The following is a 27,530-nucleotide window of genomic DNA, read 5'->3' on the forward strand; positions in this document are numbered from 1 at the left end:
AAAATCTCATTGACGTAAATCATAAAATTTGACATAGGTTAAGAAAACATGGACATTAAAACCTGACTATGTCAAATTTTCTCTTATTTTCTTCAAATAATAATAAAGCAATCAGATTCGATATTCCGAATTGAAGACATACAAATCCCCACCATTTGCTGACTCACAAACGTCTTGCCAAATGACTTTACAAACATTTGCCAAGAGTGAGCACAGATGCTTTTTGCTTTGTCATTGATTAGTGAATAAGGTTTACTCTATTTTTTTCCCTTCATAAATAAATATATGAAAAAAGCATTTAAATTAGCATTTTAAATAAATTTATTTTCATATTGTATAAATTTCTATTTAGAGTGCCTTTGTAATTATTTAATAAATCAATTTTTCTGCAAAAAATAGAAATTCCTCTCTATGCATAATATACTCAGTATATAATTGAAAAAAGGGGTAAGTTTGATAAGTTAACCTAAAATTAAATCACGTAAATTTTGTGTTCATTTCCCGGGAACATTATACTTATTCTGAAGATCTCCAAATGAAGCATGTCCTTAACTGTTTCAGGAAAAATATAAAATGTAATGTATTTATTTATTTATTTTCTTCTCATATAAAAGATTATTGAAATCATTATATAATTTTCTCCCATATATTAAACACCATTGAAAAATATTTACCTCATGTGATGTTTATAATAATGATTAAAGTAATTGAAATCTATGTGAAATATCAGGATTCAGCTTCCAATTTTGTAGAGTTATTATTATTAAAATATAAAACTAATTAGAGTATGACATTGAAATTCTATTGAAAAACACTTTTTTTTTTTTTGGCACACTCTTCCTTTTTCTTGTTCAAAGGGGAAAAAAAAATGTAAAATGAAAATGAAAAAAATAACAATAGATACTCTGAATCTAAGATTTTTTAAAAAAGTTTTTAAAATTCATATAATATTTGTAAAAGTAACAAATGATGCTGTTAGTTTTTATCTGTACATTTTATTTCATGTAATTTTAATAAAAGTAATGTGTAAAATGCGACAAAGCATTGATAATATCTCCATCTTTTTTCCTTTGTGCAACTTTTGTAAAAAATAACCTGCAAAATAATACCATACTCTTATTTCACCAAAATTGTATGTATATTTTTGGTGGCATGTTGCCTGGGAAGATTTAAATTAATAAAGTAGTGTGTTTTTTGTTATGTGCAGGGTTTCATAATAAACACATTTTTAGAATAAGAAACACATATCTCTGTTTAAAGGCAATTATTGTAGTATTTTAGGCAGAGCACATTATCTAAAACATTTAAATTCATGCCAGATAAGAAAGTAAAATTTTATCTTTAAAATGCAACTACATTCCATAATTTGTCATGAGGCACATGGAAGGTAGTTCTTGTGCGAACAAGTGGAATAGGGATGAAGAATTCTAATTCATAATAAATGCATATAAACAATTTGTAGATACAAACACTTGGGCATAACATTTGTTTGGTTCTGTACAAATTAATTTTGCATGACATTTGTTGTGTTTCTAGAAATAAATTTTCCTTCATGCCCAGATTATGAGATTATGTTTTACAGATGTATTTCTACTTTAGAAAAATGTGTGAATCATTGGTGGGGTATAAATAATGATTAAAAAAAGTAGTGAACATTTTATCTAGCTTGAAATTCTGCTAAATGATGAGAAAATTAATCAGAGCAATTGGAGAAATAAACGAATAATAAGTTATTTCTTTATCCAATCATTCATAAACCTTTTCTCAGTATTACATGGTTGAGTATATATCTGCATACAATCTTTCTTATATAATCCATTTCAATTTTATTCAATTTACCATCAGCAAATAATTTGTCTTCCCACCTCCTAAAACTTGGGATTGTTTCTGAAATTGTTGGTAATGCTAGATTTTAAAAATTTTATTCTCAGTGTGTTTACATCAGATGAAAGCAAATTAATATCAAACCATTGCTACAAAGAAGGTTTGTTAAAAATTATTTTCATATTTATGCTAATTATTGCATGTTATCTTACAAATGTGTGTTTATTTTCAGGTTTTTGCATGATGTGTGAAGTGTGCAGGTAATGTTATACTAACACGTTTTTCAAGTAAAAATTGCTTTATACTAAAAAATTGATATTTAAATTACATAAATATAAGTACTACCTAATTTTATAGAATTAATATTATGTTTTAAATGTCATCTTAATGTTTGCATGATGCTGAAAATAGCTTAAGTAGTACTGGAACTCTTGTGTTCTTTTTTTTCCTCCCCATTCTTTTGTATGTTATTGTAACTCAGGTATGCAGTCTCTCTCAGATGTAATTAACCAAGCTTGCATGCTTAGTTTAAGCAAGTAATGTGCATGCTATTTATCAAGAGTTATATTGAACTACATTAAATTATTTGAAATTTTCTTATTTACTTCAGACTACATTTTTATCTTTGAGGAGATGCTTGATGGCCATGTTTATACATATTTATTCTTAAATATGTGAATTTATTCTTTTCTGTGAACATTTATGAGAGCAGGATATCATATGCTTTTTCAACCTTTGAAGTATATATAATGTTTAAATAAAATTAATTACCATAATTTAGTTAATCATGTTTTGACTCATTATATGTATTCCAGATCCCTTTATAAAGATTTAAATTTAAAATTATACATCTTATTATATAAAATTTTAATGATTTGTTAATTTTATTCTAAATTTAACCTTTAATAATTAAATGCAAATTTTTAAATAAACATGGCCCTTTCTAGATGTATATTGTTTTCACTTTATTGCAGTAAGTCTTAAAAAATAACAACTTTGTCTGTTTGTAAATTGTTGAAATCCTAATGAAAATGAAATTAATTTTTCGTAGGTAAATGCTTCATGTACCTTTTAAAACATTTAATGTTTGATGACTGTATTGAACTCCTTGTTGTTAAACATTTTAAAAATTTTCTTACATGATAATTAAGATAATTTAAATTACTTATGATCTGATAAAATTTAATATAGTTTTGTACTTCTTTTTTATTATTTGGAGGAAGGAATTTTCAGTTGAAAACTATATAATTTAAAAACCTTACTGATAAGAGGGAATCTTGTCTGTTTTTAATTAATATTATTTCAGTTTGTTTTCTTCCAGGGGCTTCTGATAATGTTATTTCTGTGAAAATAATGCATTAGAGATAACATTTTTCATTTATTGAAATTTATATTAATTATGTCAAATGCTGTTTATTGTAAACATATGGAAGAGAAGTAAGCTTACTAATTGAAATATAAAATTAGGCAAAAATCAACCTTAGATTTGCAGAGCAATGTATTTTATCTTTTTTGGGGAAAAAAGGGCATGCATGTCAAAAGAGCTAAGGGCATGCAACGAGTTAATTGAGCTTTTTTTGTATAACTAGTGTTAGGCTGATTGATTTTTGCCTGATTGTTAAACAAATAAAACTAATTTCTGCTCTGATTTTTATAGTTTGTAAATGTTCTATGCTGTATGAAAAGTCATTCCAAAAACTCTCTCACTTTAATATGTGTTTAAAGTTACATTGTGCAAGCAAAGTACTGAAGTTTAGTTATTATCATTGTTTATGATGTCTTTCTATATAAAAATCAGGTTGCTGTTACCATTTTTGAAAAATCACATTTTATATTATTGTGCATAATCAGATGTTTGAAATTTTTAAGTAATTATCAACTGAAAAATGTTGCATTGATTGGAACAAATAGTAATATAAAGCAGCTATGTAGGATATAAGGTGAGTGAAATAAAAGTGTGTATCCAAAATCCTTAATACCTAAAATATGAATGTCAGGTTTTACTGTTTCTGTCAGAGTGTCACTGCTGAATAAGCACTGTTATTTGAGAATAGGAATTATGTACTATATACTCTTTCAATTATGATATCCAAAAAAGAGTAATATAGATTAGACAAAAGTAAAGAAAAAATGGCAGTGCATTTCAGCTGTGATTCTTAGTGAGATTATGAGTAATCTATATTCAAGATTTGCTTTTCTCTTTGAATGCAACATGTACTGCATGGGAAATCCTTACTCTAAGTTTAATATTATGATCTTAAAATTTTATCCATTGTCTGTCACTGATTTTCACTTACTAAAGCTTTAAGATGTACTTTATAGACAAGTGACCATCTTATGGAATTAGATTAGATTTTATAGAGAAATTATTTTAAAATTTATGAAATTACATCTTGCATATCTTTGAATTTAGATATTTTATATATTTCATTAATAATGTTAGTTATAATCTCATTCTTTTTCTCCATTACAGAATGTGTGTGAGTTATAGTATCCTACATATTCTTTAGATCATTCAGTATTTTTGAAGTTTTAATAACCGGACTGCAGATTTACTTTAAGACAATCAAGTTGCCTTACTAAACATAATACATTAAGTATTGTTAATATATGTTTTACTTATCATGAAATTTCTTACTGGCAAAAAAACTGCTAGAAATTGATCTAACACAGGAATGACTTTTGAGCATTACAAAATGCTTTTATTATTTCAGATTGCTAATTGATTTGAGTTATAAAAATTGTTAACTTCCTGTACATATTGTCAATTTTTATTACTTTTTTTATGAATTTCCACTTTTTCTAGAAATAAATATAGCATTTCTTAATTGTTTTATATTAGGTTTTGGAAGCTTGTATTTTTTTTATCAACAGAACTCCATTTATTGGTTTTAAATATAACATTTCTTTAAAAAAAAAATTGTTTTATAATAGTTTTTAGAAGTTTGTCTTTTTTTTTATTATTTTTTTATTATCAATTTTTTTTTTTTTCCCAAACAGAACTCTATTTATTGGTTTTAAATGAGTGGTACAATTTTGGGCAACATTTCTTTCAAACTTTCCTTGGTCAAACTTACTTCCATAAAAAGAAGGCTGATTTTTGTTCACAGAATTTTTGACTAAAATAAAATTTTTTCACCCCGCCTTCTTAGGATGCCTTCATAGTGTATTGGTAAGCACACATGGTTATGTATTCGAGAAGTCAGTGGTTCAAGTCTCGGTGAGGGCATTGCTCATTTTTCACCTTTCCTGCTTCAAAACTAACCTAATGTCTCTACAGTGACACCCAAACTAAAAATGTGGTGGATGATGATTCCCCACTCCCAGGATTTTGTGATTGGGTTCCCTAATCCTCAGTCAACCTTTAAAAGGGGGCATATATAAGGTATTTCTCCTGCCTTCTTAGCATGTCTTCGTAGTGTAGTGGTCAGCAAGCTCAGCGCATATTCGAGAGGTCCGTGGTTTGACTCCTGGTGAGAGCATTGCTCATTCTTCATCTCGCTTGCTTCAACGAAAAAAAAAAAAAGGGGGGGGGCAAATCCTAATGTCTCTACAAAGTCATATTTAAAATTTCCATTTCACTCCCCCTCCCACCATTTTTAAACTACTGATATGAAATAACATGCATCTGTAGTTACAAGAAAATGACAGGACTCGGATAAGCTACAATAAGTGATCTTTCTTACGCCATTTTGGATGCCAACAAAGTGCTTTCCTCAAATATTTACTTGATATGTTCTACAGTTTTTTAATGCAATTTAAGTCTTTGTTGCTTACATTTGTGATAGTTCTACCATTTTCTCATACATCTTTAAGTACAGTGCAAAGTTGACTAACATAATCTGTTAAGGACTATATGTATTTAATAAGCCATTTTCATGGAAAGATTTTTAGATTTTTAACCTCCTATTTTTCCTTATATATAGAAGGTCTGGCAGGATAATCTTCTATATCTCAAATAGCTACTCTACTGTATGATTGTCTCTGTTGTGGCATTTAAATTGATGTGTATTGGAGCAGCATATGTGCCCTGACATTTCATTTGTCATTACAGTATAAACTGAAGGGCTGTACGTTTTTGAAGAAGAAAGGTGAGTTGACATTGTTGCATGTCAGCAGTATGCAGAGATATATGATTTCTTACAACATGGAATAAGTGATCTTGAAAATGCGTCTTTGTAATTCTAACAAGATAAATTTAAAACATATAAGGCAAACCTGAAAAGTTTCGAAAGGAATGTTTTCAGAATGTCGCATTTGTAATGGAGATTATTTGACTGGCTGAGTTACCAGATTTCTTCCCATCTGATTATTTTCTCTGGGAGTACCTAAATGCTGGAATCATTAAACATAGACTAGAGACAACTAATTTACTGAAAGTCAATGTTAGATCAAAATTTGAAGTATTAAATAAGCACACTCAGAACTGGTTGAGGCTTCAAAATTGCAAAGCTTATGAGAGCAAGTGTTTGGACAATATTATCTTTAAGATGATGATAAAATGGCAAACATTGTTTTACATTTAAATATGCAAGATCTTTTTGCTGTATCTTGAAGATAATAATCCTGCATTATTTCCTTCTATGAAGTAAAAGTATTGTAATAAAAAAAAATGTGCATCATGTTTCAATGGAAATATCCATTTTGATCATTCTCGAATCCTCTTGAATAATTTTTTTTGCATTACATCTGTACATACAGACAGAATAAAGGACTCTTTTTTTTTTTTTTTTCCAAAAAGAGGATTGTGAAATGGATTTGGCAGAGATTTTTTTCATGATGTCTGTACATACACACATATGTACGTATCTCACGTAACTAAAAAACGAGTAGCCATAGAATGTTGAAATTTTGTATATGGAACTGCTATAATGTGTTGCAGTGCACCTCCCTTTTTCATTGCAATTGGCTATAAAAAACATGCATATGCTCATCTTGTTACCCAGCTCGGTGAGCTCGGCATTTTTATTCTTATATGTTGGTAAATTCTGCATTTTTTTCCTATAAAATTGGTTGAATTATGTTGTTTTTATGTTCTGGTTAAAATCTTTATGCCTCTAGTTAATATGCAGGCAATAGTTCTAGAATAATCGAAAATTAAAAAAAAAAGGGTGCTAGGACTAATGAGCATGCCATTTGTTTACATTCGAAACTCTTAGTAGTAGACTAATGAATTAAGTCAGTTGGTTTATGAACTTCAATGCCTTTTTTCACAGTGTGACCAAAAGTTAAGTTTCAGGTTTGTGCACCGAAAATTTTGTTTTTCTGTCCGTTGGCCGAATTGCTTGTTTTTGCATAGAGATTTTAATTGTGGGAATTATTTTTTAACTGCTTTTAACTGTATCTGATGTTTTAGGTTTTTCTGTATTGTATAATTTTTAATGAAGATGTTTTGAGTTTTTATGTATTTTTGGCATACCATGATACAAGAGCTGTATTGATTGAATGATAAATATATTTCACATGAATGAGGAAATATGTTTAAATGAAGTGCAGCAAAAAGTGTGTATAATTTAATAGACCATACAAGGAAGTCATGTGGTGTCCACATCTGATATTTTGCATTACAAATATTGATTGAATGATAAATATATTTCACATGAAATCTGAGGAAATATGTTTTAATGAAGTGCAGCAAAAAGCATATACATATTACCTTTTAAGTGCTGGGAAAATAGAAAAAGGGAAAAAAAAAAAAAATTATTTAAAAGAAATTGGAAAGACAGCTCAGTCTTAATTTATTTCACATTTTGGTTATGTCTAATTTATTTGATTTTGGGATTTACTGTAAATGAGTGATTTACTCAAGAAATCAGTGCAATTTTTAAAGTACAAATGTATTTTTATCATGTATTTGAATATATTTTTATTAGGTATTAATTTTTTTTATTTGATAGTGCTCAAATTGTGCTCAGAATGAAGGTTTACATAATGGGCATTCTTATGTCCATGGTCCAGTGTATGATAGAATAACGACACGGCAATCTATGTGCTATGAGGATCGTCCATATGAAGCATATAATGCATGTAATATACGTAATCCAATCCAAAATTCAACTAATCAAGCTCTAGAAAACTATCATAATAGAAGATTATATAATGATCATATTCAAACTTCTACTAAGGATTGCTCTAAATTTTCAAGCTTAAGGCCTAGTGGCAGATTTAATGGTATGGAATATCCTGAAGATGATTTCTGTGCCTCTAATTTTAATCGGAAGCATTCACTATCAAATCCTCGATCAAGTTTAAGGTTAATCAGTGATTTTAAAGACTGGGTCTCTTGTCTTGTCCTTGGAACAAATAGACATAAACAAAAAAATAAAATTGTTTTAAAAGATAGAAAATCTCTTACAAGCATTTTTCTTTCTCATAATTCTCAATCATTAACTGGTCAACGATTGTCCTCTTTCAGTGAATACGCATCTATTAATGTTTGTAAAGTGCCAAAACCTGAACTGAAACCTAAATCAGTTAAAGATTTAGGTAATTCCTCTGAATCTAGTCTTCAGAGTCGACAGCAAAAATGCAGAAGTAGAAAAAAGCGACCTGCTCCTTTGCCACCGATTCAACATTCTGATTCCTCTACCTGTGATCACAGTCAAAATAGTCATGTTGTTACTGGAAAATCAAGAAATGACACGGTTGTGAAAGCAGGCATTCCAAAAGAGAAAGAAAATCGAAACCAAATTGGATTTAAAATTGTGAGAAATAATAGCATTCGTTCTCATGGTACCTTAAGGAGAAGACGGAAGAAAAGAAGAGCTCCACTTCCTCCACCACTGAGCAATGTTACAAACTTAAATATTGCATCAGCTGCCAGATCTGAATCAGAAAAGGAGCATAAAAACCTTAACTATTTGGATATGGTTCCTGATTCTAACAGTAATGACAAACTTCGTTTAAAAAGATCAGAAAAACTAAGACATGCTAAGCAGATACTAAAAGAATTAGAAGATGAAGAATTTTGTTTGTCCAATCCCAGATTAAAAAAGGCAAAGCGCAAAGTTTTGAGTCGTCAAGAATTAAAGAACTTGTCTTCTACTTCAATTGACATTGAAAGCAAAGGCAATTCCGAGACTGATGATGCACAGATTTCTACTAGTAGATCAATATCCTTTTCTGAAGAAGGTAGTGAAGAGGAAAAATATGGTTTAGTTAAATATGGAATGATGAAACACTTAAATTCTTCTGAAAAAGGTTCATCGTTGTCTAATTCTTCTAATTTTTTGCAATATTCAAATGACAATAGTGATATATGTTTAAAAATATCTATTCAAAAGACTGAGACAAATGTTGTGACAGTAGAAGAAGTTAGTGCTCCACGTACTGTAACTTATACCATCGAAGAGGATTCTTCATCATCTGAATTATCAGAAGAACCAGTGGTTCTGGATATAGGTAAAAAATTAATTAAAGATAATCAGGAATCTAAGCATAATTTAACAGACAGTTCATCTGTTTCAACCGAAGAAGCATCCGATAAATCAAAGACAATTTTTGAAGAACTCCAAATTAAACCACCTGTAAAAGGAACAGTCAAAGATTTTGTACAGGCGTTTAATATGTTGGCAACTAAAAGTGCTGGTGAAGTTGGAGATAGAAGGTTGCCAGGGCAATCAGCAAATGGAAAATCTCAAAATAATTCATTAGAAACAAATAGGACAAAAACTGATATAAAAGCAATACAATCATTTCCAACAAATTGGGAATACCAGACAGATAAGGCTGCAGGTCAAGGTTATACTTCAAGTCAATTTCTATTGCCTATTGCTGAAGAATCACATAATGAAGCATCTGAACATGATGGCAGCATATCTGTAGACGATTCAAATGCTTTGAACTCCGATTGTACTATGAAAATGAAAAGTGCAAAAGATATGATGAAGACCACCGGTTCTGTAGTTGCAAGTTCATCTACAGTAAATGAGAACACATCTAAAAAATGTTCTCATTGTTCTGAAAGGCACTCTTTATTACCTGATTCTGAATTGAAAGAAAATGATACTAAAAAATTTTATAAGAAAAAGGTTGCCCCTAAACATATGAAAGCTGGTCATGTTGATACTTCCAGTTCCATGAAGAGAAGTCCATCATCAAAAGCCTCATTAGCAGCATTGTCTTCTCTTTTACAAGAAAATAATCTTCCTGGATCCAAAGGAGGTTAGTCTTTTGAATTTTTGATAGCAGTTATACAATTATTAATTTTCTCTACTGAATTTTAGAAATGAGCATTGCTTAAGTATATTAAGTTTCATTTGTAAGCAATAACATATATTTAGATTTATTTTGAAAATATATGCAACAGATGTACAGGATCCAGCCAAATTGTTATGTTCATTTGTTCAGTATTCAAAATATGTGCTATTTGGAACTAACCACTATTACTGATCAGCACAGGAAGGGCTAAATAAGTTTGTGGAAAATCTTAACAGATACCTTTATCCATACAAATTGCAGTATGCCATGGAATTTCTGTAGATTCCTTTGTGGAGGCTTTATTTAATCTAATGTGCATATCAATATAGACCTTTAAGTGATACATTAGTCTCAAAATTCAAGAAATTTGATAGAACAGGAGAGCATTTTAAAATTATTCAGTTAACGTTCTCGAATATTTAATTGATAATTCTACAACCCACTCATTATAAAACTTTCAGAAATAGTCTTTGAATTGTATCTTGTTTATTCACAGGTACACTGCAGAAAAAAAAAAAAGGAAAAAAAAGAGCAGTTCTATATTTTCCGTTCTACTGGGCGGGTCGACGGAATTCAACTTGTGTTTTTCATGTCTCGAAAGCACGACTTAGGATATGTATTAGATTTACATACAGCATTGTTCTAATATAGGTATTTTGACACAAAATCGGACTTTTTCTGAAGTAGCGTACCAATTTTTACCCATATTTCGATTTTGTGATTCAAATTATGCCAAACTGCCAAGTTTTATAAAAATCTCACGAGTTGTTTTTAGCAAATTAGCTCTCAAAATTTTAACTCCTTAATGTTAATTTAATTTAATATATAATTAATATCCTTTTCTTTACACTTACTTCATTCCTTATTCCAGAATTCGAAATTTAGGCTTAATCCAAATATAATTTGTACATTTTTTATGATTTATTTTTAAAATTTGTATTTTTAAATATTTTTTATAAATTTTTCAAAAAAAAAATTGTATTATAACTTTTAAGATTTTTAACATCATCTTAAAGTAGATGTATTTCTAGGCACACCAGCCAAAAAAAAATGGAGTTTTTTATTCACAATTTCCTAAGATATATGTGAATTTACATATTGGAGTGTTTGAAATTTAGCATATTCATTATAAACGATATTAACACCAAATGTGGTTCATGCACTATGTTAAAATTATTTGAAAGTAATAAACGTGACCTTTTTTTCCGCTTGTTTACAATGAAAAAAAGGAAAGAAAAATAGGTTGCTATAAATTAAAAAGTTCGCCTGAGTGAATTATTCTTGGTGCAAACTGAAAAAAAAAATCTGCCAGGATAAATTTTTAAATTTCTCTGTAAATTTTGCACCAAATTTTACAAAATTTAATATTTAGGCATAGTTTGAGTAGTCGAATATAAATATGGAATGAAATTTGCACGTCATTTCAGGAAAAGTCCGATTTTGTGCCAAAGTACCTATATTAGAACAGTGCTATATATAAATCTACTATATATCCTAAGTCGTACTAACGAGACATGAAAAATGCAATTTGTGTTTCGTCAATGGGCTCAGTAGAAAGGGAGATATAGAAGTGTCCCCCCCCTTTTTTTTTAAAGTCCAAAGAGGCAATTTGCGCTGAAGGACTACATTTTCATTTTGAAATTTTGCAATGGTTCACTAGAAATGTCCGATTCACTTTTCAAATTGTTTCCGCCAAATATTATTGCCATGTATTATATTAAAAAAATTAAATAATGAAGAATCTGCTTAAATGTATGTATGTTTCTCTCATTGTGATAAAACAAAGGTACCCAGAGCCATCCAATTTTGAATAATGTACACTGAAGTGACAAAAGTCATGGGATAGCAATACGCAAACATACAGATGGCAGTAGTATCGCGTAGAAAATGTATAAATGCGAAGTGCTTTGGCAGGCCTTTCATTTGTGTTCAAGTTATTCATGTGAAGATGCTTTGACGTGATTATGGCCGCACGACGAGAACTAACAGACTTTGAACGCGGAATGGTAGTTGGAGCTAGACGCATGGGTCATTCCATTTTGGATATCGTTAGGGAATTCAACATTCCGAGATCCACAGTGTCAAGATTGTGCCGAGAGTATCTAATTTCAGGCATAACATCCCACCATGGACAGCGCAGTGGCCGACCACCTGCACTTAACGACCGACACCAGCGACGTCTGCGTAGAGTTGTCAGTGTTCACAGACAAGCAACACTGCGTCAAATAACCACAGAAATCAATGTGGGACGTACGAGGGACGTGTCCAATAGGACAGTGCGGCGAAATTTGTCTTCCTTGGGCTATGCCAGCAGAAGACCGACTCGAGTGCCTTTACTGACAGCACGACATCGCCTGCAGCGACTCTCGTGGGCTCGTGAGCATATCGGTTGGTCCCTAAACGAATGGAAAACTGTGGCTTGGTCAGATGAGTCACGATTTCAGTTGGTAAGAGCTGATGGTAGGGTTCGAGTGTGGCGCAGATCCCACGAAGCCATGAACCCAAAATGTCAACAAGGCACTGTTCAAGCTGGTGGTGGTTCCATAATGGTCTGGGCTGTTTTTACATGGCATGAACTCGGTACTCTGGTGCAACTGAACCGATCATTGACTGGAAATGGATACCTTCGGCTACTTGGAGATCACTTACAGCTATTCATGGACTTCACGTACTCAAACAACGATGGGATTTTTATGGATGACAATGCGCCATGTCACTGGGCCACAATTGTTCGCGATTGGTTAGAAGAACATTCTGGACAATTCCAGCGAATGATCTGGCCACTTAGATCGCCTGATATGAATCCCATCGAACATTTATGGGACATCATCGAGAGGTCAGTTCGTGCCCAAAACCCTGCACCGTCAACACTTTCACAATTAAAGATGTCTATAGAGGCATCATGGCTCAATATTCCTGCAGGGGACTTCCAACGACTTGTTGAGTCCATGCCACGTCGAGTTGCTGCACTTCGCCAGGCAAAAGGAGGAGCGACAAAATATTAGGAGGTATCCCATGACTTTTGTCACTTCAGTGTACGTTTCCACCCAAATATGGGCATCTAGAAGCTTAAATTTGGAATTTGTTATATTATCTGTTTCATATTTTGTAAAACTTTAACAAATTTTTTATTAACAAACTCAATGATTTAAAAGCGAGCAATGGCAACACTCTATGGGAGGGGGGGACCTTTCTATTTCCAGTGTGCATCAGAAATTCTAAAGATATGCTCATTTTAAAATTGTTTTGCAATATTGCTGTTGAACTGAATTTTATGGTTTAAGTGTGAAGAACATAATACATAATGAATAAAGGTAATGCACAAAAGGTTAAAAAAATGCCCCTTTGGACATAATTTAAAATCCGGAATCTTTCAGGTTTTTTTCTTTTTCCCACCCTAATGGCTGCAAAAGGTTCATTTAGTACTTTAAGTCCTTTTGGAATGATGACAAGAAAAGTGTTTGTTCTGATCATTTGTTTTTTACATCTTCCATGCAGGAATGCATCAAGTATCTTTTGTGCCATCATGCGAAATGCTGATAGGCACCTTTCTTTGCCCAATATATTTTCAGCCAAAATTACTAACCGCTTCCCACAGTTCAACATTGAAATTTATGACAAACTCTTTAGACTTGTTAGTACTGATATAGTATATGTTTACTTGAAGTAAACAATAGATGTACATACAAAAAAGTATTTCTAAAATTTTTATTGCAGAATGAAGCAGTAGTAACAAAACAAAAAAACAGTGTTAAAATTATAAAACATTATTCCAAATTTTTAAAAACAGAAAGTCAAATAAAATGTAATTAGATTGCATGTGTTTTTAAATAGATATACATGATGGTAAACAATAGAATGTCTTATAGAGATTGGACTTTTCAAGCTTTACTTTTGGCAAATTCATTAATAAAATTTTCCATATCTAGCTGCTTTAAAAAGTCAGACTCTATAGAAATCACAAGATTTTCTAACCACTCTTGCACCATTCTAGATTGTAAATAATTCTTAATTAACTTTAATTTAAGAGATGATCTCTTGGCTGTAGCTACATAAATTGGTATAATTAATACACTTGTACTAAAAAGATAAGCAACAAATGCTAAAAGAAAAGATACATATGTAAAAAGAATAATTAAAGTACAGTTTACATATGAAGTAGAGGTTGCATCAGTGAATAGAAATAGGCAACCAAAATTAGCATAAAACACAATCCTGCAGTCACACTAAAACACCTTGAAAAGGTGCATGCTGGACCTATCCATCACTTCAAGCAGCAGTAGTTCCATGTAATCTGAGATAGCCGATGCAGAAAGCATGAGCTGAAAGCACCATTTGTCAGGATGTTGCAAGTTGGTACAAGATAATCCGCTGTTGTAAGAGAGCTGAATGTGCATCATAGTGTCACCGATAGGTTGTGGAATTGTTACCAAAGGAATCAAAACCCCTGTAGAAGATGTGGGTTTGGAGGTCGAAGGATTATCACAATGTCAGATGATTACTTCCTGTTGCTATGTGCAAGACTCCGTATATCAGTAACAGCACAACAGCTGACATCACATCTGTCTGCTGCTGCAGGGTGGCCCGCCAAAGTGTGTAGTTTTGACTGCATGAAGAGCCATGACTGTATGCCCAGTGACCTTTGGTTTGTCTTATTTTGTCTCCATCGCATGTCAGAGCATGGTTGAATTGGGCTGTGAACATCGCAGTTGGACACCAAAGCAGTGGGGCCACGTGCTCTTTAAGGATGAGTCTCAATTTAACATCCAGAACAATTCCCAAAGGGAAATGATATGGAGTGAGCCAGGGACATGCTATTGGATGCCAAACATTGTTGAAAGAGACCATTATAGAGGAGAAGACTTACTTGTATTTACTGGTATAGCAATGAACAGTCGCACATCTACATGATTGGTGGCTCCATCACAGGTGTGTTTCCAATATTGTGGAAAATTCTACACCTTCTTGTGCATCTTTTTATCACTGCAATGGGTACCAATACGATATTTATGCATGATAACGCCCTCCTGCCCGCACACATAGAGCTCGAATGGTGCAGAGTTATGTGGAGATGAAAACCATTCCACTTCTGCTGTGGCCTGCTAGAGCATTGGGCCTAGATAGCATAGAGCATGTGTGCCACATTTTTGAACAATGGACAGCAGGTTGCAGTGTGCCACTAGGCACCCTCCACAAGCTTCGATGTTCATTATTACAGGAATGGGCACTACTGTCATAACAAGCAATCAATGACACTATTTGCCAGCTTGGCCTTGCCTTTGCCAAGCATGCATTTGAGCTAGAGGGTATCATATCCGTTATTAGCGTGATGTTTTTATAGCATCTTCTTCTGATTCATATGGTCATTTGCGGTGTGATGGTCGTAATACATGTGTTTGTAAGTCTTTACTTTATTACTTACTTGTATTGGCTGTCAAGTAAGTAATAAAGCAAAGGTCTAGTAATACCACACCTTGTAATACCACACCAACCTCTTGTTGTAAGTAATGGTCTAGTAATACAACACCAACCTCTTGGGCAACATCCACGCATATCAAATGAATAGTTTTTGTTTTATTCTGTGTTTTGCCTTTGTTGTTTATTTTTTGAGCAGAAGTGTAATATAAGTAATGCAGTCATAGTGTTTGAGAATGAATGGGTTAGATTATTTTTTGTGATGTAATTCTTTCTGCTACAGATGAACAGATGTCACATTTTTGTTGCAATTTTGCAGAAATTATAATTCATATAAAAATTCTGTTCTGTCTACATCTTTTTTGTTGCATTTTTTTCAGTTAAAGCTTCTTCAAGTTTTATATGAAAACTAAATTGATCTTGATCTGAATACATGCTAAAATTTTCAATATTGCATAAAATGTGAAAACATCAGAATAAAAGGATAATGACTCAAAGCTTTCATATACAAATGAAAGTAATGTCTAGCATTCAGCCCCACCCGAAAAAAATTGACTTTGAATTTTAATTCTTGGTTTTTAATTGGCTGATCTTTACTTTCGTAAGTTTTTTTTTTTTTTCTGTGGCCTTAAAATTTCTGGACATCTGAATTTCGCATCTGCTTCCAAGCAAGGCACTAATTCTTTGGATTTACAACCTTGTCGTTGAAACTTTTATTTGATCGATATTCCTTTAAGAAAGGTATTAAGTCTGTGAAATAATGGATTTTTTAGTTTGCTGAATATTGGTATCTTCCTTCTATCTCAACACTAACATACTTACAAACTATTAATTTTTAATTTATTTAAAACGAGAAGTAACAACGTATTTTGTAGTGTTATCAAAATTGTTTCCAGACAAAATTTCATAAGAAACATCTTAAATTTCGCCTAAATGGAATCTTAAAGGGGTTATTGCAGCAATTCTGTTAGTACATCTGGTATCTGATAAAGGTTTTAATGTTAAATTTGAAATGTTAATTTTTATAAACAGATCATTGATTAACTCAAGCAAGCAAAAAACCAAATTACCGGCGAGGGGAGAGGGAATTTGGGGTCGAAAGAGCATAGCCATTAACTCTTGAACAGTTGAGAAAACATTTATACTAAATGTATTTAATTTCACAGCATCATTCATGACAAAGTGCAAACTGTGTTTTCAGTAAGCTACAATTATTGCTCATGAATTAATGTCTAAAATTCTTATGGCATACTGTGATGTGTACCCTTCATATTCCAACTATTGTCGTTTCTTTATCTGTACTATAAATGTCTAAACCATAATTTTCCGAAGTTTTCAGTAAAAAGTTGGTTAAACCTTCACTTATTATATCAGTTATAAGATGGAATGTTAAGAAACGTTCTTCAACAATAAATTCATTGATTTTTAAATTAACATATAATATGTGAACAGAAATGTGCTTCTCAAGCACATTTCTGGTGGCTTACGTCAAGAGTTCAATCAAGTTTATAGCAAGTTTATAGCTATGCTTTTTAAACTTCATTTAGAATATTATTTCTTACATTATCGGCCATTAATTTAATCATATAAGTGTGAATTTTTCTCCTAGATAAAGTGGCATAATTTTTAATCTATTAATATGTACAGAGATGACTGTATTTGGTATTATTTCTATAAATTAAAAAAACATTCATTATTTCTTTCAAACATTTTGTTACAAGTTCTGTTCAACCAAAAATTGAATTTATATAAATTATTCTTTCAATAACACTGCACAAGTGTTTAGTTTCACTTTTTAATAAATTTTACGTTTTGGAATCTACAGTTAGATTATTTTTTAATTTTTCTAATATATATGACCAAAAATGTAAATTTTGAAAAGTTTCACTTTTTAATAATTTTTAAATTTTTAAATTTATTAATTAATTAATTTTTAAATTTTTAAATTTATTAAATTTCACTTTTTAATAAATTTTACATTTTGGAATCTACAGTTAGATTATTTTTTAATTTTTCTAATATATATGACCAAAAACGTAAATTTTGAAAATAAGATTTCCTTTTTTCATGAATTTTCAATATTCGCTTAAGTGATGCCAATCATGAAATCATCTTGGTTACTTGATTTAGTATTTTTACAGGTCAATGGATTATTGATATCACTGAATATTTTACAACTGAAACAGAAAACTACATTTTTCTTTATAGAATATAGTAACCAATCTAACTGGAGCTTTTCACCCTTTGACGAAATTCAAGTGAAATATATATAATAAAACTTACATCTATTTTTGTTCTTTAGGATACGTAGTTTTATTTTGATAATACATAGGACCTTTTTGAACTAGTTCTTGCACTTCGTTTGGCGATAATATACTCAGCCAAAGAGCTGGATCATTATAGAGGGTGTTCAATTGCTTCATCTTGCCTACTCAAACATGATGGTACTGATTAAAACATATCAGAACCCACTTTTATCAGATCTTTCCTCATTCTGATGGGCCTTCCAGCAGCCAAGCGGTAAAGTCGTTGAACACTGGTAGTTTGGTCCGAGGTTCGAGTTCTGTGAATGTGCTGGCATTTGGACATTTTCATGGGTTTCTTCATGTGCAATGCATATACAAGCCAGTTTCCCTTAGAAAATCCTCTGAAAGCATCCCTCTCCTTAGGCAGATAGCCCTCAAGGCTTTGTCATAATCACATGAACCAAACCAAACCTAATTCTGATAGCAACATTGGTTTTGATGAAATTAGAAAACCACTGTTATCAGTAGAAGTACTGTCTTGGAAATGTGAGCTTCTGAAAAAGTTAACTTTTAAATTCCTCTTCTCAAGTTGTCTTTCTGTTTTCTTTTAGTAACCAAGTTTCAATAACTAGGCAATTTCTTTTTTACCTCTCTAGCCATCCAAAAAAAAAAAATTTAGGAAGCACAAAGTTTTATTTGTTTTATATAAAATAATTATATTATCAGTTTTATTTGTTTTATATAAAAAATGACTAAAGAAAATTCATAATTCATCATTAAGTTTTATAATTACTGTTATGCCAATTTTCATAAGTATTGATTGAAATTAGGTAAACAGAATGTATAGTTAAATGTAAGTATTTTTAAAGTTGAATAAAACATTATTATAATTATTATATAGTGGTGAATTCACTTAATCGCTTACCTTATTTTTAATAATTTTTCACAGTCCCAATGTTAGCAAATCAGAACTTACGATTACATATATTGGTATACTCACATGGCTCACTTGCTCATGATAGCAATGAAAAATTAATAAACCTGCACTGACTGCAAAAGCACTTAACCTAAAATAAACCTAAAATTTTACAGGCTTAAATCTGAAAGCATTTGACCAAATGGTGAAAAATGTGCCTACGTCGAGCCCCTAGAGGAATAGGAATAGTGCAGTTTCACCACTGGTCAGTATTGGTAGATAATAAAATTACTCTAGGCTGCTCTAAAGCCTTGGTGCTGTTTAAGGTCTTGATGACCACAGGCATCTTTAGGGCCTTGGCACCGTTATGTGTTGCATGACCTTACCTATATGGATGGCACATCCCTGCTTCCATTCCGCTTAGGAAAGCTGTTCAACATTAGCAGTAAATTCTTATGTAGAAGAGTGCCTGATCGACAGGTCTGTACAGTTTTGAGTCACTGTTTCATTTGGTTGGATTGTTTCCAGCCTTCCTTATATATCCATACTATGATCCATCATGGAGTTTTTGTTTTCCCAGTACCTTCCTTTTAGAAATGATGAAAGGCAGCAATTTTTTCTTTTACTGTCATCAGTCACTGCTCTTCTAATTTTTATTAACACAGAAGTTGCCTCCTTTTTGATTGAATGTAATTGTTAAGCATTTTGAAAAATGATGCAGGAGTTTGTTCTGTGTTTGTTATTTGACCAAGATCATAGTCATAATCTTTGCTGGATCCTGTGAATTTCTAACACCTTTCCACTATAATCATGCAGTAACCATTGTGCAAGTATTGTTCTGCTCTTTAAACTAAGTCCATTTCATTTCATAAAACAAATAGTCCGACCTGTGGTTGCTTTAAATTGTGAGTTGTAATACCAAATTTTTTCACTTCATCCCTTACTTTCATTTGTATCTCTATCATGTAATTAGCATTTTATTATCAATTTCTGATAATTTTCCAATTTTCAGCCCTTAAAATACTCTCCACCTTGAATTTATGTCATCAGCGTATTCATCTTTCTCTTTCTCCAATATCGAATCAAACTAGGTTCAGTGCCAAACTGTCTACTGGCAGGTTTAACACTGTTAATTACAGTGAATTTTAAAACGTTGTTTTCTTATAACAGAGCACTATTTAGCACCAAACATAAACTTTGGCGTGAAATCTAACTAGATGGTAGCAACCCTAACAATACATAAAGCTTCATGAAAAGAATAACTATTTACATATTATAAATGTGATATACATAATGCTTAATGTGCACAATGCCAAGGCTGTATGTGGTGCCAAAGTGAGGAATTCTCTGATGTTTTTACTTCAAAATTCCCAGGGAATTGCATAAATTTCGCATCATGCATATATTATATGGTGGAAAATTCCTGGATTAATGTCTCTTCCCATTTGTTGGCTATAACGCTATTGCTACTGTGATGTAAATAGGCTACTTCATTTGGCATTTTGATGCACATTTGGCAGTTGACACCCTATTAAGAGAAAAGCATCTAAATTTCTGATTTAAATTTTACAGTGTAGCTATTTTTTTCTTTTACCATGGTTCTGAAAATTTGCAGTACACTGTGCTCTTAGTACATATGCCTTTCAAAAAAAATTTTTTTTCGACTGCACATTTTTTTTCATAAATAAAGTATTTTTTGGGAACTAATTCTGGAAGGTAAAGTTGTAGATGCATGGATGGGCAAATCCATGTTGTACATGCTGACCTATGTTGTGGATGCTGAAAGTTATAAATGCTGGACTTGGCAAAATAGTTGTCTGAATGTCAGTTCATAGTTGTTTGCTGCTATTGTTTCAGGTAGCCATCAACAGTTAGAATAGTTAAACAGTATCCTTATAGCAGTTTCCATGATATAGCAAGGTCTGGCTGCCTAGCAGTAATGTTCAATTTATGCCACTTACGCCTCACAATGGCTTTGCATAAATGCTTCATTACTTTTAACATGTTGCTATCATTAGCGAGTGTGAAGGAGAAGGTTTGGCTTAACATTTGCAGTGTTTTGTATTTGCTAGTAAGGTAAAGCCATTTTCAAATTTAGAATAGTTCACTTCTTAACACCTTGAAAAAAGGGGAAAATTGCATGTGTATTTAAAATATTTTCAGAACCTTGTGCTATGAAGGTACAGGGAATGATATTTGCATAGTAAAACTTGTATTATCACGAGTAAATATGATTATTTTCCAGATTAAACTTAAAATACTTTTCATTAATGTAATTTATAAAATATATTCTAATACCATGTGTTACATATTGAGCTAGAAAATAAGAATAAAATATATGAGAATAAAATATATTATACCTTTTCGTATAAAAAAGTGTTAGGCATTATAGATTGTTTGAAGCTGCCAGGAATAAAAACTATGACAGCACAGAATACAAATTGTAAGCAGCACAATATATTGGATGGGAATGCTGAAGCTGAAATACTAAAAACCTTTTTTTTTTTTTTTTTTTTTTTTTTTATGTTTTCAACAATCTCCAAATCAATGTGGTTTTATATATGGATTTTTTTAGCAGAGACCAGGTTCTTTAAAGAAACAAAATATTATGTCAAATATGAGTAAATTAGATAGAATATATTAGCATAAAATAAAAACACTTTTATTAAATTTAATATGATAATGAGCAGTTTGATATATATTTCAATTGTACTTTTTTCCTAGGAAAAAATCCTGTTTCTTGTAATTCTGGAAATCATAGCTTAAAACTGAATCAGCCAATTATGTAAGTTATTTTTGTTATATCTTTGGAACTGTTCAAAATGCTCTGGTGAAATTACCAACCTTACAATGGAATATTTAAATTGTCTTATTTTACCTCTCATTTATTCTTTGTATTTATGATTATGCATGCAACAGATCTACATATTTTATTTCAGGGTTGGTCTGTATATTGAAGATAAATCCTCTCATCGTGGACCAATACCTTTGCTTATAACTCCTTCAATGTCTTTAAAGAAATTAAAGAAGCAGGTATGAAATCCATATATATATGTGTGTGTATGTGTGTGTGTATATATATATATATAAATTTTTTGGTACTTATGGAAGTTTATGGTCCAGCGATAAATCGCCAATGATAGTTGAAAACCGTGGCCAAATCATTAATTCCAGACTATTGCAGTTTCATTGAGCCATATGTTATTTATTGTGAATTCTGAATTGCTGAAGTTTCTTTGAGTCATGTTGTGTATCATGAATTCTGAATTGCTGCGGTTTCATTTAGCCAGGTGTTAATGAATGTGAATTTTGAATTGCTCATCATATTATATTACAGTCAAAAGTCATTAATTCGGACACCCATAATCCGCAATGATCTATAATCCGGACCTTAAAACTAAAAACTTTCTACGCATGCGCCACGTTGACACATGCGCATAGGCGTTTACGCGTGCGAGTAAGACCTTTTACGACTGCGCATATGAGTGTGCGCAAGTGCAGAATACGTTTTCGCGTGCGTTTTATGTATAATGGATGTATAAGCTAAAATTATCTAATTATCTATTTCAGTTAATGTTGATGATTGCGTTGTTCCTTAATTTTCGAATTGGATCCAGCTTATTATTTTTTGCAGACTGTAAGAGCAATTTTATAAAAGTAAGCTTAAACTTTCGATTATATCAAATAGAATTTCCGATATATATTTGTTAATATGTAAAGGATCTAAAGCGAAAGTATGCTTTGAAATCCGAAATCTCTTTATCAATTTCACGCTGCTCGGCGGGGGGAATGCCGCGGCGTGCGCGTAATGAATTGGAAGTTGATCTGTCAGCACTATCCTTATCTTCAGCACAGATGTTTTTATTTTATTTGGCTTATATTTAATTATTTCCTTACCAGATGTAGTATTTCATCTCGATATGCTCCGTCTTTGATATGATTTAAAACAAGTTCCTCGTCATTATAATTCACTTCCGATAGCGAAGAAAAGTGACAGAGGTTATGGAAAACGAAAAAATTTCGATGACAAATTAGTCGGTGTTCTCGACACAGCAATTATAGGACTTGAACAGCGGAACTTTGTAACTGAACAAGAAATTATGTTTGTTTAATAGAATTAAAGAGAAAGTATTATCACATGAAACGAAGCAAAACTTAAACAACTTACATTGAAAGAAATGTTTAATAAAGTAAACAAATAAATATTAAGCTTTTTCTTTTTGCAAATTTTGATATCCTTTAGATCATAATTGTTCTTTATTTCATAAATTACAGTTTCAAATTTTTAATTTTAGAATTTCTGCATGCCATCTTACGAGATTTAAACTGATGATCGATAATCCGGAATCGCCGAAGTCCTGACGAGTCCAGATTAACGACTTTTGACTGTAATTAATATTTTCTGTTCCAAAAATGTTTACTGTTTTCAATTTTTCAAGAAGTGAAGAGGATTCTATAGTTTTCTTTCAAGAAAGAGCCATTTTGCCTCATAATCGAACCTGTGAAAATAGTCACAAAATGAAACTGTGCATCAATGCAAATGGCAGTGCAGTGTGAAGAATTACAAACTTAAAACAGACATTCGATCTGATAATTGGTTTAGTAGGTCAAGAATTCCATTTGCAACAGTGCTGAAATTTATTTACTGTTGAACTGAAGAGCTCCCTTCATTTAAGTGTTGTGAAAAGCAACTAAATATCAGTGATAGAACAACGATTGATTGGGACAATATCATGAGAGAAGCATGTTGTTCAGATCTCCTCCAACGGCTAAAAAAATAATAAAAGGTTTTGAGAAAATAGTTGAACTCGGTGAAAGCCTGTTTGTTCAACAGAAGAACAATGGCAGAATTCTACCCTAGCAGTGGGTATTCAGCGAGATGTGCTATGAAACTGGCGAATGTTTTGTAGTTCAGGTAGTGAATAGAGAAGCAAGCATTGGATAGATCGTGAATTTAACAGTTTATGCATTTAAGAATTGATAAGGAGATTTTTCTGACCAGATCTTTTCTTAATTTTATGTGCTTCATCATAAATCTCTGGAGTAATGAAAATTTCTCAACAGTTTTTAAAGGGCACCTAATAAAGCAAATAATTGAACTTATCAACTTAAGATAACTTTTCATTTTGATTTTTTTACCATACCAAAAGTATAAAATGTGTGTCCACACTTCAGCATCTCCATAAAATTTATCAGTTATAATATTTGGCAATTTAATGTTGTAAATGCAGAAATAATAGATACATTTTTACTATCATTAGGAGGACCATTAGAAACTAGTGAATTATCAAAATTTCCTTTTTATTTTAATAATTTTGTGGCTCTGATCGCAAAGACAGTCAAATAGGTAGAGGAAGGATCCATAATTTATTTAGATTGGTGACATGCATATAAAACTGAGGATCTTGAAAAAGCAGTTTATTGTCATATGACTGTAAACCATAAATACCACTAAAGGCATATATGCACAAAATATCGAGAGACTCTAGTGTTCTGCTAAGTGGTGAAATAAAAAACAAATAGGCATTACTTGCTATCATCTTCAATCATACCTAGTAGAATTTATGGAGAAAGAGATTGGGATGACAAAATGCATTTGATAACATATTAAAATCAATCACTGAAATATGGCATCTTCAAACTTAACATTTTCACCAAGATGCCAATGGGACTGTAAACTTCCATAAGTACCAAGTTTTTTTATATATATAATATATAAAATATGAAGAAAGATTACTAACTTTAATTTAGGGATAGCCCTTTTAATTCCTCATTTTAATTTGGCTATGTCCCTGTGATGCTTCCATTGTGTTTGGGGATCATTGCATAATTAACATAGATGCGATGTGGGCATTTCTATAAATCATAGGTACATTGTACAAACTTATCATACTTTACCAAACCATGGCTAAATATTAATCATATTACATAACATTAGAAGAATTTCAAATAACATTTTAGCTCTAAAAAAACTTGTTCAGATGAAATAGTCAAAATGTTCATAATGTTTTAACTTTTAGTCATATTTTAGTCACTGGGAAATATAATCATGTCATTAAGTCATGTCATCAATATAAGACTCGCAGTTTTTATGTGTGGAAAGGAGTGGAATTGATAATATAACTGTTAGTACAAGATAAATTTAACGAAGTGTGTTTCCTACTCTTAGTTTCCTGTTTTAGAAATTTGAGGTTATTGACATTAAAATTTTCATCTTTTGCTTTCTGATGTGTAAAATCAAGTGCTAAATCCATATGAATGCATTTCATTAACAAAGTAATAAAGTTTCATTAATCTCTGGAGTAATAAAGTAAACATTTATATGATTCAGTTTTGCTTCCTAATGAATGTAGTGATCTTATTTGTACATTACAGGTATCATGTATTTCTCTCAAAGCATGAATATCATTCGAGCTTGGGATAGATCATGAATTTAACAGTTTATGCATTTAAGAATTAATAAGGAGATTATTCTGACCAGATCTTTTCTTAATTTTAAGTGCTTCATCATAAATCTCTGGAGTAATGAAAATTTCTCAACAGTTTTTAAAGGGCACCTAATAAAGCAAATAATTGAATTTATCAACTTAAGATAACTTTTCATTTTGATTTTTTTACCATACCAAAAGTATAAAATGTTTGTCACACTTCAGCATCTCCATAAAATTTACCAGTTATAATATTTGGCAATTTAATGTTGTTAAATCCAGAAATAATAGATACATTACTACTATAATTAGAAGGACCATTAGAAACTAGTGAATTATCAAAATTTCCTTTTTATTTTAATAATTTTGTGGCTCTGAAACCCTGTTTTACAGTCAGTTCTTCATATTCCAGGACACTTTTGATTTCAGTTTCACTATCATTTATATTACTTAAATCTCTAATTTTTTCATAGAACACTTTCAAAAAACTGCTTTTACATTTAAAATTTCTAATTGCTCATTTATATCTTCAGTATTGTAAGAAGCAATTAAAGATTCAATACAACTTCTTACTTTCTTCAGTATTGTAAGAAGCAATTAAAGATTCAGTACAACCTCTTACTTTAATTATGGCTGAAAGAATAACTTTATGGTCTTTGTTAATTTTTCTAAATTCTGCTTCAGCTATTTCTGTTATGATTAAACTTCAATTTCCAACAAAATAAATTTAACAAAACATTTGCTTTTTTGAGGAATTACATACGCTTTACTGGAACATTCGTAATCCAATTCAAATGTATGTAAGTCATTATAAATATATTCCTCTTTTCTGACATCACTGTGACGTTTCTGTCGTATTTTGGGTTCATTGCATAATTAACATAGATTTAATATAGGCATTTCCATAAATCATAAGCACCTTGTACAGGACAAGACATTTAAACCAAAAACAAATAAATAATATAATTTGCATAAGTTTAATAATTTAATACTTCCTCTGTCTTGCAGCATAACATACATAAGCCTTGTGACATCCCCTTCCTACTGTCTTTTCTTACTCGATGTTATATGGAAGAGAGTCAAAAGAGGATGCCGATTAGGTTAAAATTCACCTTAGCATTGATCACGTCATGAAAGTCCCCTTCCTTGAATCTAAACTGTGTCACTTGAAAATTAATCATTGCTATGACCTACCAATGGCATTTTAAAACATGTTGTGTAAAACATAATTTACTGGAAAATATATGCTTAAAAAATTTCAGCAAAAGCCATTGAGAATTACCATTCAAAGATGCAATATAAAAAAAATAACCATACTACTAGGCTATAGAGGCTTGGAAACATGTCATCTGATCCAGTGAAAGGAGATTCCAGCTACTGCAGGTTGGAAGGGGGCAGAGTTTATGTGTGTAAACCATATGAAGAACTGCATGTATTGTGTTAGACAATACATGCTGTACAGTCCATTGGTGGCAATGTAACTGTCTATGGCATGTTAACATAATCCACACTGAGTTTTCTTATCACACTAAATGGAACCTTGATGAGCTTGAGCTACATTGAACTACTGGCTTCTACATGCATAGCAGTAAGTTTGGAGTATTTACCTGTCATGCAGTTAGCTATAAATGCTTTCAAGCATCTGTAGGACGAGCTGTAATAGCTTCTTCATTGTCTGGGCTCATCACTGTGCTGCATGATGAATTTATGGTGGAAACTAGGATTGCAGGTGATTTTATCACCATCTCACTTTCAGCACCCCATCAAATTTCTTCCCAAGCCTATTGATGCTTTAACCATGCAAAGGTGGAATGATGCGGTATTGAACAGTTTGTGTGATAATTTGTCTCTTTTGGTATATATGTGTTTATGTATATATGTATATTTACAAGCTCATACATACACCAGAAACTAATATATATTAATTAAACTTTTAGTTCAAAAAGAAAGGATTTTTTTAAAAGATTATCCTATCTGAGGAAAACTGTATAGGGCCAATAAATGATGGTTTGGGATCTAATTAACTACTAGACACCCATTTAGAAAAATAAACTCTTTTAATAAATAAAAATATATACATAGCGTTAGGATAACGTAAATCTCAGCGATGAATACAGTGTGTACATGGACTCGTAAAGAACAGAAGGCAAAAGTTCTCTTTTTTGCAGTCACGCAGAGATGAGATTCTTATCAAGCATGCGTGAGGAGGAGAACTCGAGGTGCTGAAGAAATGTGGGAAGGGGGAAGGTAGCTCCAAACCATGGTGTGAGGCTATCTTCCCCCCCCCCACAGTGTCTGTATATTAAAAGTGAAAAGTTATTTTAAGCCTAGATGTAAATAAGATTTTTAGTATGAAAATGAAAAAAAAAAAAATGTAAGAAGTGGCATAAAAAATTAAAGAATGATAAAAATAATATATATACATATATATATGTTACCAGCAAAGTATAAAATCTAGCATTTTATAGAATACCTAGGCATTTTGTAGAATGCTAAAAACTG

The 27,530-nt window shown here is 31.4% G+C and overlaps 1 protein-coding gene across 3 annotated transcripts in view; it reads left to right on the forward strand.

Annotated features, from left to right (window-relative positions):
• Positions 1-27,530, forward strand: part of LOC118193137 (uncharacterized) — an 85,640-nt gene that overhangs the window by 37,734 nt on the left and 20,376 nt on the right. For 2 of the 3 annotated variants that reach the window (XM_035364185.2, XM_035364184.2), the window contains exons 6-8: positions 7,722-9,987; positions 21,325-21,385; positions 21,540-21,633. In XM_035364185.2, the coding sequence (XP_035220076.1) occupies positions 7,722-9,987; positions 21,325-21,385; positions 21,540-21,633 (2,421 nt within the window). Of the gene's footprint in view, positions 1-2,056; positions 2,085-7,721; positions 9,988-21,324; positions 21,386-21,539; positions 21,634-27,530 lie in introns of all 3 variants that reach the window. The other variant, XM_035364186.2, reaches the window with a different exon arrangement.

Source organism: Stegodyphus dumicola, chromosome 2 (assembly GCF_044657685.1).
Source record: "Stegodyphus dumicola isolate Sdum_Otavi_A_Nest chromosome 2, ASM4465768v1".
NCBI lineage: Eukaryota > Metazoa > Arthropoda > Arachnida > Araneae > Eresidae > Stegodyphus > Stegodyphus dumicola.